The 15,819-nt window shown below is 34.3% G+C and overlaps 2 protein-coding genes across 2 annotated transcripts; one reads left to right on the forward strand and one right to left on the reverse strand.

Moving 5' to 3' along the window:
- Positions 1–2,704: 2,704 nt before the first annotated feature.
- Positions 2,705–9,171, reverse strand: LOC128982366 (28S ribosomal protein S17, mitochondrial-like). The gene is made up of 4 exons (XM_054401325.1): positions 9,049–9,171; positions 7,397–7,555; positions 4,873–5,066; positions 2,705–2,918 (listed from the first exon to the last, which is right to left on the reverse strand). The coding sequence occupies exons 2-4, from the start codon at positions 7,514–7,516 to the stop codon at positions 2,750–2,752; spliced, it is 483 nt and encodes a 160-aa protein (XP_054257300.1). The 5' UTR covers positions 7,517–7,555; positions 9,049–9,171; the 3' UTR covers positions 2,705–2,749.
- A 2,199-nt stretch (positions 9,172–11,370) lies between these two features.
- LOC128982360 (tax1-binding protein 3 homolog) lies at positions 11,371–15,716 on the forward strand. Its single transcript, XM_054401320.1, has 4 exons — positions 11,371–11,736; positions 12,319–12,447; positions 13,877–13,954; positions 15,306–15,716. Exons 1-4 carry the CDS (start codon positions 11,680–11,682, stop codon positions 15,414–15,416), a joined length of 375 nt encoding a protein of 124 aa, XP_054257295.1. The 5' UTR covers positions 11,371–11,679; the 3' UTR covers positions 15,417–15,716.
- The last annotated feature ends 103 nt before the right edge of the window (positions 15,717–15,819 follow it).

Here is a 15,819-nt window from a genome sequence, read left to right on the forward strand (position 1 = left end):
CGTTTTTTGTACCCTTATTGGTTACGGAGAAAATTAAAAAAAAGTGTTATTTAAAATTCCCATGTTATTTTTATGAAGGATATTGTCAACTCTTGTAGTTTGCTTGTTTATGGATATATTTTGATCAAACTTGGTAAACTTATTTATTTATACTAAACTATTAATATTAATATTCTACTAACATTCACACTTTATTAGCCTCCCTGTGGCAGCAAACCTAGGTACTCGTTAAACCTTATTTTATTTAAATTGAATTAATTGATATACAAATCAGGCAAATGGAAATTTACTTAGTCTGCAGGTTCGCTGTGACGGGGGTGTTTTATTCTTGACATTTCTTCCTAACCCTAGTGGTTCAGGAGATATAAGTATTTAAAGTTGGGGTTTCCTCCATGATAAATACATTGATCCGTTTTAACTGTCACCCTAATGCATTTTCTGTGCTATTCCGTTGCATTTCTTAAGAAGTGCAAAAACCTTGGAATTGGCATAATAACAAAGCTAGATTATCAGGCACATCTCAGATTCGCACGATGCGTTAAAATATTAAAATTATTGTTTTATTTAAGTGTTTTTCTCCATGAATTGTATTTTGGCGGCCATTTTGTGGGATCAAATCAAATTTTAATTTGCAGATTTAGTTTCCCCACCCTTTTAAACATTAAAAACGATATACTACACACTATATCTAGCAAAAAAAATGTTTTTAACTATTTTTCTCTGGGAGCGATTATTATTTTAATTTAAATACCATAATATCAGGTACTTAACCAAGTCGGATTTTGGTAGACTTTTTTGTTGTTGTGTGGAGGTATAAAAATAAAAGTAATGAAATCCGTCGAAAAACCTTTTGAAACAATTTTGTTGGACCTTCACTATATATATCTCTTTAATGGCCGGACTATTACAACTCCACAGACTTTTCAGGCCGTAGTTTATGTTTATCAATATTGCTCTTATTGCAAAAACTGGCATAGCAACTTGTTTTATGCAATTTCGGATCTTTTAGCTCTAGTATTTCTATATCTGGCTTGAGACGCTTCAATACATCCAAATTATTTACATCACTGTAAGACAAACGTTTATAGTAGCATTCCAACTCGATTGATTCCATCTTTGCCAACATTTGTGAGATTTTCATTAAATACAACAACTTGGTAAAATATGCATAAATCCCAGTTTGTTAGCTCCGAAACTTTACGCTTCACTGGCAATCTGGCAACAGGTATCAATGTCTGATCCATTTAAGAGATGTTTCATGTAATATTTGTTTTGTATAATTATGTATATTGAAATACCACCACTGAAATAATACACTAAACTGAAATACACAAAACTGAAATACACTAACTGAACAATCAAACTGAATCATTTTTATCACATAATTAAACAGATACAAAAATGAAACAATCATCTTCAATAATCATATGTCAGCGGTCAACAGCTGTTAAACATTACCAACTGAAACCCTGTGCCAAGTTGATTTTGCTTACTGATTCTCTTAAAATCAGCTGTCTCAATCTTCAATAATTATACACCAAATAAAAACTTTACTACGATACTTTTAATATTTTAACCCATCGTGCGAATCTGAGATGTGCCTGATAATCTAGCTTTGTTATTATATGCCAATTCAAAAGTTTTTGCACTCTTAAGAAATGCAACGGAATAGCACAGGAAATACATTAGAGTGACAGTTAAAACGGATCAATGTATTTATCATGGAGGAAACCCCAACTTTAAATACTTATATCTCCTGAACCACTAGGGTTAGGAAGAAATGTCAAGAATAAAACACCCCCGTCACAGCGAACCTGCAGACTAAGTAAATTTCCATTTGCCTGATTTGTATATCAATTAATTCAATTTAAATAAAATAAGGTTTAACGAGTACCTAGGTTTGCTGCCACAGGGAGGCTAATAAAGTGTGAATGTTAGTAGAATATTAATATTAATAGTTTAGTATAAATAAATAAGTTTACCAAGTTTGATCAAAATATATCCATAAACAAGCAAACTACAAGAGTTGACAATATCCTTCATAAAAATAACATGGGAATTTTAAATAACACTTTTTTTTAATTTTCTCCGTAACCAATAAGGGTACAAAAAACGTTAATATACTAAATTATTTCTTTTTTTAAGTTCTTTAAAATGGTTTAGAGAGAAATTGGAAAATGTTGTGCTTTGGGGGCAAAAAATAAGAAAATCCAATTTTTACACCATAAAACCCCCCATAAACCCCCTCTCCCGTGGTCCGATCATGCTGGTTCTCGAACTCATTCGAATAAATGTAAGTTTAAACGTTTATACCAAATTTCATCAAAGTCGGATCATTTTTGCTCGAGTAATTCAAAGATCAAACGTTGACATCCGCCATTTTGGAAAATGGCGTCCAGATAAGAGAGTCCCACTCATACAGAGTGAACACCGGTCAAAATATCATCTGTACTACTATACAATATCATCTAGCATAGTGTTCACCGGTTACCTTTCAGGGTGAGCCAACTTTGGAATTTTGGCCATTCGCCTCCCCACTACTTAAGAAATTGTTAAATGTGATAAAATGATGTTTTAAATTGTCTAAATGTTTTAAAACTTTCATATTTTATCAAACTTAATATCCAAGAAAGTAAGGTACTTCGTCTATTGATAGAGCAAATGTTTTCTACAAATGCAAAGGGTTATATGATTGAAGAGCAAATAACTACTAATAATTTATATTTACAAACTCTAACTATACAAAGATCTACTTGGCGTACGGCTGGTCATCGTCTTCAAACACGTGGTATTTCTTGTAGACAGGTTTGGCCGTAAAGTCCTTTTTACCCTCTTGCCATCCTCGAGGCGGAGCTTTTTCATAGTCAAATGCCGACTCTACCTCTCCAAACTGTTTTTGAGATTCCTTCATGTCGTCTCTGAAAAATATCAATGTTCCATTGATAAGTTCATTTTTAAACGTAATATGGTGATCACGTTAACAGGATCCCTGGTGTAAAATAGCTTTACTTAACCCTGTGAGTGCTATGCAACGATATATCATTGTTCACTAAAACCTCTAAGGGATATAGAGAGGAAGGTAATTTTAACAAAAAGTAGCAAAATGACCATTGGTGACCTGCATGTTTATAGGATACACTAACTAGCTAAAAGATTCGCCCAATCCGATGATTCAAGGTGTATGTCTAAACCAAGGATTATGAACACCTCACTATGCCCCAGTGGTTGTAGTATATTGCTACAAACACACAATCAACAATTATTTGCCACACGGGACGGGAATGGAACCCGAACAAATGAATGCCACAGGCCAAGTGACACATGACCTAGCCTTCTCGGCTTTCTTTGCTGGGAGAATATGGAGTAAAAATTTTTATTTGAGCTGACCTCAACAAGCGCTAATAGATAGCGCTACCGATGGCACTACAACCTAGTTGTTGACTGTTTTGATGATTTTTTTTCAGCTGAACCACGACAGTGATCATAAATTGTGCTACTGAGGCTTTACTAACAAACAGGGTTTTCCTAAAAAGTCTATTAATAACCTTATCAAACTAAATCAAGGTTTAATTCAATATTACGTTCTAAATAAGATGTCTTTTGATTTTAGAAGATTTAAGTTTCAAATAATGCTATCAAAACATTGCAATTTATAAGAAAACGTAAACAACAACAAACACAGTGTTATTTAATGTTTACTGCAAATACTAAGACTTTGCTTTGTTTATTTGTTATTTACTTTCTATTATTCCAAATTAGGCTGATTAAAAAAATAGTGAGAACAACGCAGTTACAATTCAAGAACAGCTAATGGAATTAAAAGGCAAAAAAGTCTTACAAAATAAAAATATGAATTATTGGCCTAGCAACTCAAAGGGTTAAGCATTTCCACTAATAAAATACTAACGTTACATTATAGCCGTGATTAAATCATCGGCAGCTGTTCTAGTGCCGTGGTTCAAGTGTGGTACTGGTGCTTTTGTCCTAAAGGTTTTGTTTTCAATCTTGCCAATCGATCATCAACGGCTTTAAGCTAAACCGACCATAAGGCTATTACCATAACTTAACATGTTAAAAAATAGGAGAAATGAAGAATTGGTCTTTCAGGTGACATATTTTTCTCTGCAATGGAAAACTCCATCCACTAAATACCACAAAATAAAAAAATCAACTGTAAAAAAGGTAGGCCTACTCTTTGGTAATGGGATAGAGACTATGGATGCTTAAGTAAACGTCCCATTTATGTGGACCAGCTGTAGCCAGAATTTTTGCTCAAAGAGTCCTCTATAGTTGATCTATTTTAACTATATTATAGTTGAATGATCTTCTTGCAGTTTTTCTATTGTCAAAATGATATTTTCTCCCTTAGGTTTCAAGTCTAGTTGATATGGAGTGAAAAGTTGCTGTAGCATAAAGTTGTTCATTTAGTTTGACACGGTTTAAAAGTTGGTGTGTACAACACAAATCAACAATAGCTAGCCCACAATCTGTGGTGTTTAGGTGCAGCTAACTCATTTGCATTTATTTTCATCCCTATGCAAAAGCCTTATCAAGAAAATGGGATGTCTACTTTCAAGCTATGGCCAAAAGTATGTCCTTTAATATTATTTTGTTTAATACATTGCAGTGTTTAGCTTGCAATGTATATAAGCAGTTTTCATAGGTTCTATCATATATGAACTAACTCGCTAGTTAGAGATAGGTAATTATGTGTGTGGTGGCTGCACTGTCAACAGTGTCAACATCTGATGTCAGCGGCCACTGCTCAACCCTCAGTCTCAGTCTACTATGATCAGTGTGGTAAGCAATAAGTCTAAGTTATTGTCTATGCTTAGTTCCGTATATAATAGGTTCACAGCTTGATCGGCTCACCTGTATTGGTCGAAGACCACCTTCTTGCCTGTGATTGGATCAGTAACGTCTCCAAGAGGGAATACAACTTTCTTGACTCTATGTTGTATCATTGTTGTTATCTTTTCTGGTAACTTCTCCAGCAAGACAATGTCTCCTACTTTACTTACTTTGTTAGTATCTTGAGCATAAACAAGTTCGACATTTTTGAAATACTGAAACAAAGGAATACAATACGGTATTCTTGATTCTGGTAAAATATGGTACCTTAAATATAGTGTTAGCATGTTTGCTCCAACGTTCACACCGGTGGCGCACAGATTTAATTTCAATCAAAAGTCAATGTTTACTAAAGTGTACTAAAATAACCACAGACTTAAGAATAACAAAATGGATGTAAACCAATCTATTTTAAACTCAACATACACTACTTATATAGTAACAAATGATATTTGAGTTATGCCAATAAAAACCATGGACCACCGTTGTACACATCTACCTGTTGTATATATATATATATATATATATATATATATATACATATATAAAACAGCTTTTCGATGTGCGCCACCTGTGACCTCGGTAAACCAGTACATCATGAAGTTCTAAATGATTTTTGCTTGAGAAGCAACTCTAGAGACAATCTGGCAAACAATTAGCTAATGATTGGGCTTCCAAAGCCAAAAAGAAACAGATTCAGACGGTGATCCAGCCAAGTTGTTTGGTTGCGTTTGCTGTTTTGAAAGCCTGATTTGAACGAGTTTTCATTTAATTTTACATAGGCTACTTAAAACAGTCTGATGTGTTATAATAAATAATAACAATTATTCGTTAACACGGTGCTTTGCACGGTTAACACGGTTTGAATTGAAACACAATGTATTTCATTGTAAGCTACCACAGAAACTCCATAATACTGTTTTGTAGTGTGTAATCGCCACAAAAAGAATAGGCCAACGGTATCTCTTCGAATATGTAAATAACGAATATTGTCTATTGTCTATCTACCAGTGGTACATTTCAGAGTTTTAAGGACCACTGTGCTCACCACCAGTGGTACACTTCTTAAAAACTTTAAAAATCGCAGAAGATTTTGTCAGAGCGAACATGTTAAACTTTTAGTCATACCATAGCCTACCTTACGGTGAGTTGATCTTTGAGTACCTTCTGAGTATAGAGTACAGGTTAACAAGTATTTGTCTTATTTGTATTGAGAAACTATATACAGTAGACTCTCGCTCATCTGGATCGGCCTTGTCCAGACTCCCGCTAATCCAGATTGGCAATTGTGATTTTTTTAGTGGCACAGTATACAGTAGAATTCCAATTATCCAAGCTATACGCGACCGAGACTACCTCGGATAGGCCTAATCAAAAACTCGGATAACACAGCGGTAAAAATCATAGGTGAGGCTATAATTAAACAAATACCCCCGCCGCAGCAAACCTGCAGACTAAGCGAATTTCCATTTCCCTGAATGGATTTACACTAAAATGTCTCCTTAAAATTATCACATTTATTCCCTATTTAAATAGAATCAGTTTAAAACATACTTAGGTTTGCTGCAACAGGGAGGGTAAAAGTGTTTTTTATGTAAAATGTTAATAGTTAGTAAGAAATAAAAACATTTTTCAAATTTGGGCAAAATATGTTTATAAACAAGCAAACTACAACAGTTTACTTATTCTCCATAAGAATAACATGGGAATTTTAAATTTACAATTTTTTGGAATTTTCTCCGTAACCATTAGGCGCATTATAACGCTTCAATATACTAAATTATTTGTTTTTTTAAGCTCTACAAAATAGTTTCATAAGAAATTGCAAAATTTTATGTTTTTTGGGTCAAAAATGGGAAAAACCCATTTTTTCCCCATAAAAGCCCCCATAAACCCCCGTTCCCATGGTCCGATCATGCTGGTTTGCGAACTCGTTCGAATAAACGTAGGTTTACACGTTTGTACCAAATTTCATCAAAATCGGATAATTTTTGCTCGAGTTATCGCGCTAACGGACACATATATATATATATATATATAAATATATATATATAAATATATATATATAAATATATATATATATATAAATATATATATATATATGAATTTGAACGGATGGTGTTTTTGACCTCTAGGGACCTCAAAACGAAAAAAAAAATCGGTCCCGGGTCCAGGTCTTACCGTGAGTACTACGGTAATAGCTTATTCCCTATATGGGAAATTCGCTAAAATCGTATTGAAACTGGAGGGTATGGTTTATTATTGCAGTACAATAATAAGTGATTTATTATATTAAATAAGAAGACATTTCTCTACCAACTAGTACCAAAAATTGATTTTTTACTGGTGGAACTGCATTTGCATGGCTATTAATACTGTGGACCTGGAACAAAATTGATATACAATCAACTCTCGATAGTCCGGATTTTTTGTAATCCGGACCGGACGTCCGCCACATTAGTCCGGATGAGCGAGAGTCTACTGTATAAGGCATCTAGGATTATTGATAGGTACTCTTAAGAATTTTAACTCACAAAATACTTACAATATTGAGGTATTTATTCAGTTCAAATCTGCTGATTGCAACTTTCACTGCATTTTCTTTGGCAGTAGGAAGACATTTACCCATAAGTAAAATGGTTTTTGCTGCTTGACTTGCAGACATTGTGTTGATAGTTACAGCAATTAAGTTTCAAACTGCAGCCTGAAACAAATCACATCACAAACTGTGAAGTCATCCTCAAGTCTTAAATTACTTAACAAAATCAAACAGTCAAGCCATGTAGGCTACTAATATTTAAAAACTAGATATCACCACTGATTATTCAATTAATTTCCAAAGTTGGCTAAAGCTTATGAAAGTACAGTGAAAAAATAAAACACAACAAAATACTTACAGGATTGATTTGAAAAAATCAGTGAAGTTCAGAAAAGCTAACAAGAGCTGAACTAACGAGTGCAGTAATCGCTTTTTTAACCACATCGTGAAACCAAAACCTGGGTTAACCAAAATCATGGAAAAACTGGAAATTAATTGGAAAATTAGCTAGGCAACAATGGTTGTCTGTCATGACGTGGGTAGTCCGCGAACAGAATGTAATGGAGCAGATGACGACACGGATCTCATACCATGGTAAGATCAAAATTAAGTAGCCCTACCAGTAACGGTAATCTATCTTGTTAATTATTAAAAGAAAGAAATTTTGAGTAGGCCTACAGTTGTAAATGTTTAGACTGTAATTAAAAAGGTGTAAAACAACTATTGTAGACAGGGCCGCGTTAAGGGCCAGTCGAGCCCTAGGCAAACTCAAAAGCAGCGACCCCATTTTTTCTAGTGCGGGTGGGCAATAGTTGTGCGACGCCCGCCAGGCGCCCCTGGACATATGCCCAGTCTGCCCATTTATAAAAGTGGGCCTGGTTGTAGATCTAAACAAAATAGGTACATTTAACAAGTTATTGAATGATTTTTGTGCAAGAGGGGGATGGGTTTGGTGCATTTGGGACCGCTTTCTTAATAAGCTTTTGTGTTTATTCTCTGCAACTCTTTGAAAAATGACACAGGTGTAATAAATAGGTTGACAAACAAAACAAGACAGAATACATAGTAGGTTACCGGTACGAGTAATGGCCTCACCCTCATTGTTTTGGTTGGTGGCGTTTTACAGAACGAGGCCTAGGTTAGATACTTTACTTACTATTGTATTGCAGCAGTAATTCTGAACGGAAACAGATTTTATTCAGTTCTAACATTCAAGGGCTGTTAACTTATAAACTAATGAACTCAGTAGAGGCCATTGTATTACAGTTTTAACATTTATTTTAATTTAATTTTATTTATTTATACATGCCAACGGCTAAGCCAATAAATAGATGATAATACAAGCTGAACAATAATTCAATACTCAATAGAATACAAAATACATAGCCTAGATGAAAAACAAGCTGAACAATACAAAAAGTTACTCAATAGAATACAATAAATAATCTGACAATGAATAAGTTAACAAAGACTATGGATATAACAATAATAAACATTGAGGACAGTAACCAACTGGTCCCATCCCATTACTGGGCCAGTCAGTAGGCCTAACTTAAACTTAGTGGGCCTTTGGCTAAAGCTAGGTAGGCTACTAGGCCTACAGGAACTAACAAGAGATTAACATTTTTAAGTAAATAAATTAGTTTGTAATTACCTACCAACATGTATTATGACAAATTTTCCAATATAATATGAATGCTTTTAAATTGTGAAAAAAGTTTAAGTGATAAAGTAATTAAATAAATTGAGAGGTTAAGACCGAGAGTTTGTTTACTTTCCTCTTGCTTGCTACTTTTTCTTTTTCCCGACCCCGACTTCTCCTTTTTTTCTGTTCCATGTGCTGCTATTTACAAATTGGTGCTATCTGAAGGTAGGTTGGCTAAAATGTCATGTAGTTTTATGGTATCCTCATAGAACTGTAAACACGGCCACCTTTAACTCCAGGCTGTGGCCTTCGAAGTGGCAACATCGCAAGTAGGGTTGTAACAGCCGTTTTGTTTGGAGGCAGCTAATGGTATTATTTGTGTATGTTTTTTGAATAATAAAGCTTGGTTACTAGTCTATAAAAATATTGACTTCACTTTAAATGTGCAAAAATAGATTTTCAATTAAAATACTGTTTTGGCTTTCAATTATAAAAGTTTTATTTTAAATCTTATAATAAATTTATGTTGATAAATTTAAATTTAAATTAACAACCCGCGAATTAATGAGCTGGTGTCGCCTGTCTGCCATGTTATCTTATGGGACGTCTGGCGCTAGGCAACACTACTTGCAACGTTGACAATTCTACCAGGCTGAGGCCTGGAGTTAAAGGTGGCCGTGATTAAAGATATCTGCTTTTATTCTTAATTTGCTACATTATTATTAATTACACAACAGAACTACACTTTTACCAATGGAACAATTGCTATATAGTGTAAGCCTCTCAGAATTAAGTACAAAAACGACCAGTTTGATAATTGTGATATCGAAACATTACATGCAATAATTGTCATTACCATCAATACAAAAAACCAATTTATTTGTTTGATTGTGTCCGAATTTCAATTTACAGATATACGTTTAAAACAAACTGACACACAAAAAAAACATACATTGTCGATCTTTGGCATGAGGATAGGTGGATCAGTAAGAACATGCGGAAAATGTGTCGTCAAAGCAAAATAATCCTTGTATTTGAGAAGAGGGGCCAGCTTCTTTAAAAAATAAAAATGCTTCACCTCTCAAGATGCTTGATAGAGTCAGGTAGCTTGTTAAAAATTTATAAAGAAGATATATAATCAGTAATTTCATCAAGGGGCTTGGACTTGGACTGGGTGTGTTAATTTACGGTAATGGCACGTCAAACTTTTTAGCATCATAAATTCATAGCCCATGACAACTGGCATCTCTGGGTCTCGAAACGATCTTGCTTGGAATCGAACCAGCAACCTTCAGGTTTGAAGAGAAAGAGTCTTTGTTGCACAATCTTAAGGGTTAACAATGGGGTCAAAATACATTTAAAAAAATAAAACCTATGATCTAAATTTAAATTTAAAAATTTGGTCAGTCCATGAATTCACTCACTCTATAAAATAGATGCTGGAGTTAGTTCGTAAAGTATTCTCTTGAACAAACCAGGGGAAGTCCTCTTCAATTCGGTAGGCAATACGTTGGAATCTCGACGTGTGGTGTACTAATCCTGAGCATTCCCACGGCCACCTTTAAAACGGGGCCTTCGAAGTGGTAACATCGCAAGTAGTGTTGTAACAGCGGTTTTGTTTGGAGGCAGCCACGAATACTAGAAAATTTTTTCTAGTAATCGTGGAGGCAGCTAATTGTATTTATTTATTTTTTGAGGATACGAAACCTTTATTACTGGGCTATGAAAATATTTACTCCACTTTAAATGTGGAAAAATATATTTTCAAAGACTTTGTTTCGACAAGCTGATGAGCTTAAGGAGAAGACCGACATTTTAAATTAGGAAAACCTACATCATAATCTCCCCTAGTTTCTCCCCGGCAACCCCTAACTGAACTTAAACTATTTCATGATTTAAATTTGGATTCCCTGATAATTAAAACAATTACTTAGATACTAATACTTATGTATAATTTGGAGCTATCAGCTAAGATTCCGGCGATGTTCAGGTTCAAGAGACAAAAAGGGAACGAGAGAGATTTCTCGTATGCTCGTCGTTTTTACCTCTATTGCCGTTGGCAGCTATTACGCTTTGGCCAGTAAGTTATTGCTCGCACGCTGAGTATATATATATATATAAGTGACGCGCACGGCACAATGTAACTCGTAAACGCATTAACTGACTCTAATAATACAATTTTGTTGGATCTCATAAACAATATAAAAAATAAGGTATGATAATATCTTAATCTATGACAATATCTAGAAGATACCCCAAGAACTGCTGTGACACGCCTGGTAAGCAGAAGAAGAACTGCTGTTCCATTTCCATTCTGTAAACTCGAAACGTCACAACACAACCTCTAAACTAAACTACCTCCTATCAGTGTTTAGGGTGTTCCACATTTAATTAAATTGCATATAGTTATAAATTAGGTCCGCTAATATTATTTGCCGGATAGTATTTGAATTCAGCTGCTTTGATTGTACTAAAATATCCTTTTCAATACAAATCTGTTTTGTTATTAATAATTTTGTTAGGGAGTGCCAGATGATTGTGTGATTACTAGGCCTTCCTGGAACTGTCTTCTTGAAAAGAATATCTATTTTTATAGGCCTAGGTCATTTATTCCTCTTAAAAAGTTCTCTAAAAAGGTTATGAAATGTGTGCTAAAATGGCATTTCAGCACCAAGCCGGAACGGCTATGGAATGTCTCAGCGTAAGTAACTTACAGTGATATGCTGTTGTTTGTGTTCTACACAATAAATCAGTTTGTATTTTTTTAATAATCTGTCAGATTTACATGTTTTTGATAATGACAGTTGTACTCTAAGGGCCCTGTAGGCTGTAAGCTACGTTGTACGAATGAAAGTAACTTAAGTGTTATTAGGTTAGTCCCTCAATAAGTAGTCTAACCTTAGATAACAATAGATAAGTAGGCTAAACTATTGTAAGGTTAGTCCCGACCTGACGTAAAATTCAACTGCCAGTTACTTTACTCTTCAATATTTTACCTTGGTTATCTTGCCCTTTGACTAATTAGATAAAGTTTTACTAAAAACAGGTTTGTTGTTGTGATAGTAATTTGATTAACCTCGTCAAAAAGGCCTAACTTAGGTAGTTTTATGTGGTCAACATGTTTTGGGATAGACTGTGTTTAATATGCTAAATTAGTTTTTAAAACTAACTTAATATGGTAAGTTACAGTAGGCTAAGTTAATAGGCTACTTATTTAATGATTTACGTTAATTATTTATTTAATTATTTTGTTAAATCTTTATGACTTTCTGTGTTATTTTAGATTCCAATCACTTTACAAAAGGAAGCTGGTGTCGATCATGAAGGCAGAGAAGTCTTAAAATGTGGCTTCAAAATTGGAGGTGGAATAGACCAAGATTACAGAAAAAGTCCACAAGGCTATACAGATAACGTAAGTTGGCAGTTTCGTTTTACAGTTCACTCAAGGAATATTAATAGGCTACTCATTTTCATGAGATTAGCTTGAATGTGCATGATCAATAGGCCTAGTGATAACAAAATATTTAAAGTTCCAGTTCAACTCACAGTACATTTTCCAAATTCAAACAAATCCTCATATGATTTTTGCTGGGACATTAAGTAGGTTAAGTTGTCTGTGGAGTTTTGCATGAATGAATACGGTTTGTGTGTAAGTTATGATTCCTTGCATTATTAGTTGTTATGCCAGATTGCCGGGATAATCTTCCGCAGTTTGTGCAATGTGCATGGCAATAGTTTGAATGGAACCTCAATATTTTAAATTTATAATGTAATTATCATCCAGTATATTATAATCAAATTGAACACAATATGGTTTTCAAATCCTTATTACGGAAAGTAAATAAAAGAAACGTCTTATAACACTTAAAACATATATGTTACTGAAAGACGGTAAATACAAAAAAAAGATGGTGTAGTGGTGATCAATTTCGATTGGACACTCCAATCATCATCGGACCCAATAAGCGAATTTCTTCACAACATTCGCTTATTGGGTCTGATGACGATTGGAGTGTCCAATCGAAATCGATCACCACTTACCATCTTTTTTGTATATTTACTTTCTTGTGAGTAACAGTATAAGCGTAAATTTATGTTTTAAGTGTTATAAGACATTTCTTTTATTTACTTTCCGTAAATTTAATAACACGTACAATGCTGATCAAGAAGTTATTTAAATCCTTATCACAATAAGATCTTAATTTTCTGATATTTGGTTACCCAACCTTCGGTGTTACCTATCCGACTCTGTGGATGATTGAGTACCATGAAATCACATACTATATCCATGTGTTGTGACAGTAGGCCTTCTATGCAGCCTGTCCGTCGATACGACTGCTTTGCTTCCTCTGACTATACTTGGAATATGGCCATCAAGCCTTAGGTACTTGCACATGACTGTAATTATGGAGGATAACATAATAAATCAACGTAAATGAAAAAAAAATACATATATATTTTTATGGAAGATAACATAATAAATCAACGTAAATGAAAAAAATACATATATATTTTATTTGGGGGGCATTTCCCCTCTTGAAAGTAAAAAGGGGGGGGTCGTAGGGGGCGGCGATGGTTCCATAAGATTCCTCGCCCCAAAAATAGGGGTTGTATATGGGTTTGTACTGCATTACCGAAAAAATAGCAGAAATACCAAAGAAAAGGGAAGTAGTTTTAACAAAAGACAAGTTTAGAACCTCAAGTAGGTTTAAAACCAAAGAAATATTATTGATTTTATGATTCTCAACATGTTTTCAATTTGTTTGACTATTTTCCGTGTTACCTGATCTTGCTACGGCCGGCCGGCTTAGTTTAGATTGTTAATTATTTCATATTTCCAGGGTATATACGTAACAGAGGTACATGAAGGGAGCCCAGCATCAAAATCTGGTTTGCGGATGCACGATAAAATACTACAGGTAAGAGTCCTAAACTTATGCTGAACTTTTCTTTCTCATTTCTAGATGAGATCCATTTTCATGAAGAGTGTCTTCTTATGTATGAATTTTTGTAGTTTTTCATAAAATATCTTTTACTAGTTTTTGTTCAAAATTAAATAACTTTTATTAGGATCAGTTTGTAGGAATTATTTTAAACATAAGAGAAACAATAAATTAGGAAATATAATTGGAAAAGAGTATGGCCAAAAAAATTCTAATTGAGCTAACAATTAATGCCAGAAAAGTATGTAAGAAAGCTGAGCTAAAGGCCGGTCGTTGGCTAAGACACAGGCTACGCAACGCAACAAGCGGCAGAAAACTGTGTCCTCATGTTTTTTTACTAAGCCACGTAAGCTGGGGCACACACCTGTATTTGTCTGGAACATGCATGATAAATTTTGTAGCAAAGACAAAGATTTTACGCCACTTGTGAAATCACTCAGACACAAGGTGTGTGCCTTTGTGATTGAGTTGGTCCGTGCGAATTATCCAAGAGATTAAGAGATGCAAAATAGTATTGGATCAGACTATCAGAACGGGGTTTTATGGATGTTGTAATAATTTGAAAATATTTTTTTTTTTTTTAAGACTCAACCATTTTGTATAGGCCTGGGCAGCTTAAAACATGTTCTGTGAATGCTGGATTTTTTTGTAAGCTTAACAATTACGGAGAAAACTCCAAAGACCTGTAGGTGAAGTTTCACCTACAAACAAGCAAAGTTTTGCTTGCGTGCATTGCGTCACCTGCATCTCAGCATTCGCTCGGCTATATTCTTCAAACTAAATACAACTATCTCTCACATATCTTATATTACATACATACATATTCTCCATCGTTCCAGTTTCCAGGTCTGGGTGTTCACTAGGCCTCTCCTTCTTCTGGCCCTCCACAATTATTCCTCTTCCTCCACATACTGTCAATGCACTCTTGCTTCCATATCTCTCACCTTGTCAATCTACCTTCTTCTAGGTCATCCTCTTGGTCTTCTTCATTCAGGAATTCTATAATTTTCCATTCTTCTTAAGTGGTCGGATCATCTCAATCTCGATTTATCTACTTGTTCTCTCAAACTTTCTTCAACTATTCCTCTTCTCAACTCTTCATTCTTAATTCTATCCAATCTTGATACCCCTTTAATACATCTTACAAACTTCATTTCCCCCGCCTGAATCCTACTCCATACCCTCTCTATTCCAAATTTCTGCACATCTAATTTTAAGTAGGCCAAATTGTGATTCAAAACCATATACCATTGCCTAATTTATTAAAGTCTAATTGTATATCGTTACAAACACCTTTACCAATAAAATGTATTTGATCAATTTCCAGTGTAACGGCTATGATTTTACGATGGTGACTCATAAAAAGGCAGTAGACTACATCAAGAAACATCCGATCCTAAATTTGCTTGTGGCTAGAAAGGGCGTCACTTCCACATAAAATGTTCCTCGTCACAGTATATATCGTACCTGCTTGTTGTATAGGCAACCCATACCATTGCATACCAATAAGTCATACATGTTAAGTGTTCCAGGATATATAACCTTGTGGTGTATTATATGTGAAAACTGCAATTATATCCCACCCAATTTTGAAATTTCATCCAATATTAAATAGCATTTATTATATTTGTACTTATATCAAACTGTATAGATGTATATTTTTGAGTGGTTTCTTATTCTAAATAAGATAGTGAGAGTTAAAATCAAAATGGGATTTGTTAAATTACAATTAATTAGTCTGTAAAATAACTCTTTAATTGGCTCAAGTCCTATCAGTTGTAGAACAATCGGATGTGATTTTTATAGCTACTTCCTTATTTCCCATTGGCAGAAAGAGTCTT

Source organism: Macrosteles quadrilineatus, unplaced genomic scaffold (genome assembly GCF_028750875.1).
Source record: "Macrosteles quadrilineatus isolate MER2022 unplaced genomic scaffold, UCM_ALF_1.0 Scaffold_219__1_contigs__length_164744, whole genome shotgun sequence".
Classification (NCBI taxonomy): Eukaryota; Metazoa; Arthropoda; class Insecta; order Hemiptera; family Cicadellidae; genus Macrosteles; species Macrosteles quadrilineatus.

Excerpts from the sequence above, each read along its gene's own strand:
- LOC128982366 (XM_054401325.1), bottom strand. The coding sequence starts at position 7,516 with ATGTCTGCAAGTCAAGCAGCAAAAACCATTTTACTTATGGGTAAATGT. Across the intron at positions 5,067-7,396 it reads TGAATAAATACCTCAATATT|TATTTCAAAAATGTCGAACT; the intron begins GTAAGTATTTTG and ends CCTTTGTTTCAG. Across the intron at positions 2,919-4,872 it reads GTGGTCTTCGACCAATACAG|AGACGACATGAAGGAATCTC; the intron begins GTGAGCCGATCA and ends GATATTTTTCAG.
- LOC128982360 (XM_054401320.1), top strand. The coding sequence starts at position 11,680 with ATGTGTGCTAAAATGGCATTTCAGCACCAAGCCGGAACGGCTATGGAA. Across the intron at positions 11,737-12,318 it reads CGGCTATGGAATGTCTCAGC|ATTCCAATCACTTTACAAAA; the intron begins GTAAGTAACTTA and ends GTGTTATTTTAG. Across the intron at positions 13,955-15,305 it reads TGCACGATAAAATACTACAG|TGTAACGGCTATGATTTTAC; the intron begins GTAAGAGTCCTA and ends ATCAATTTCCAG.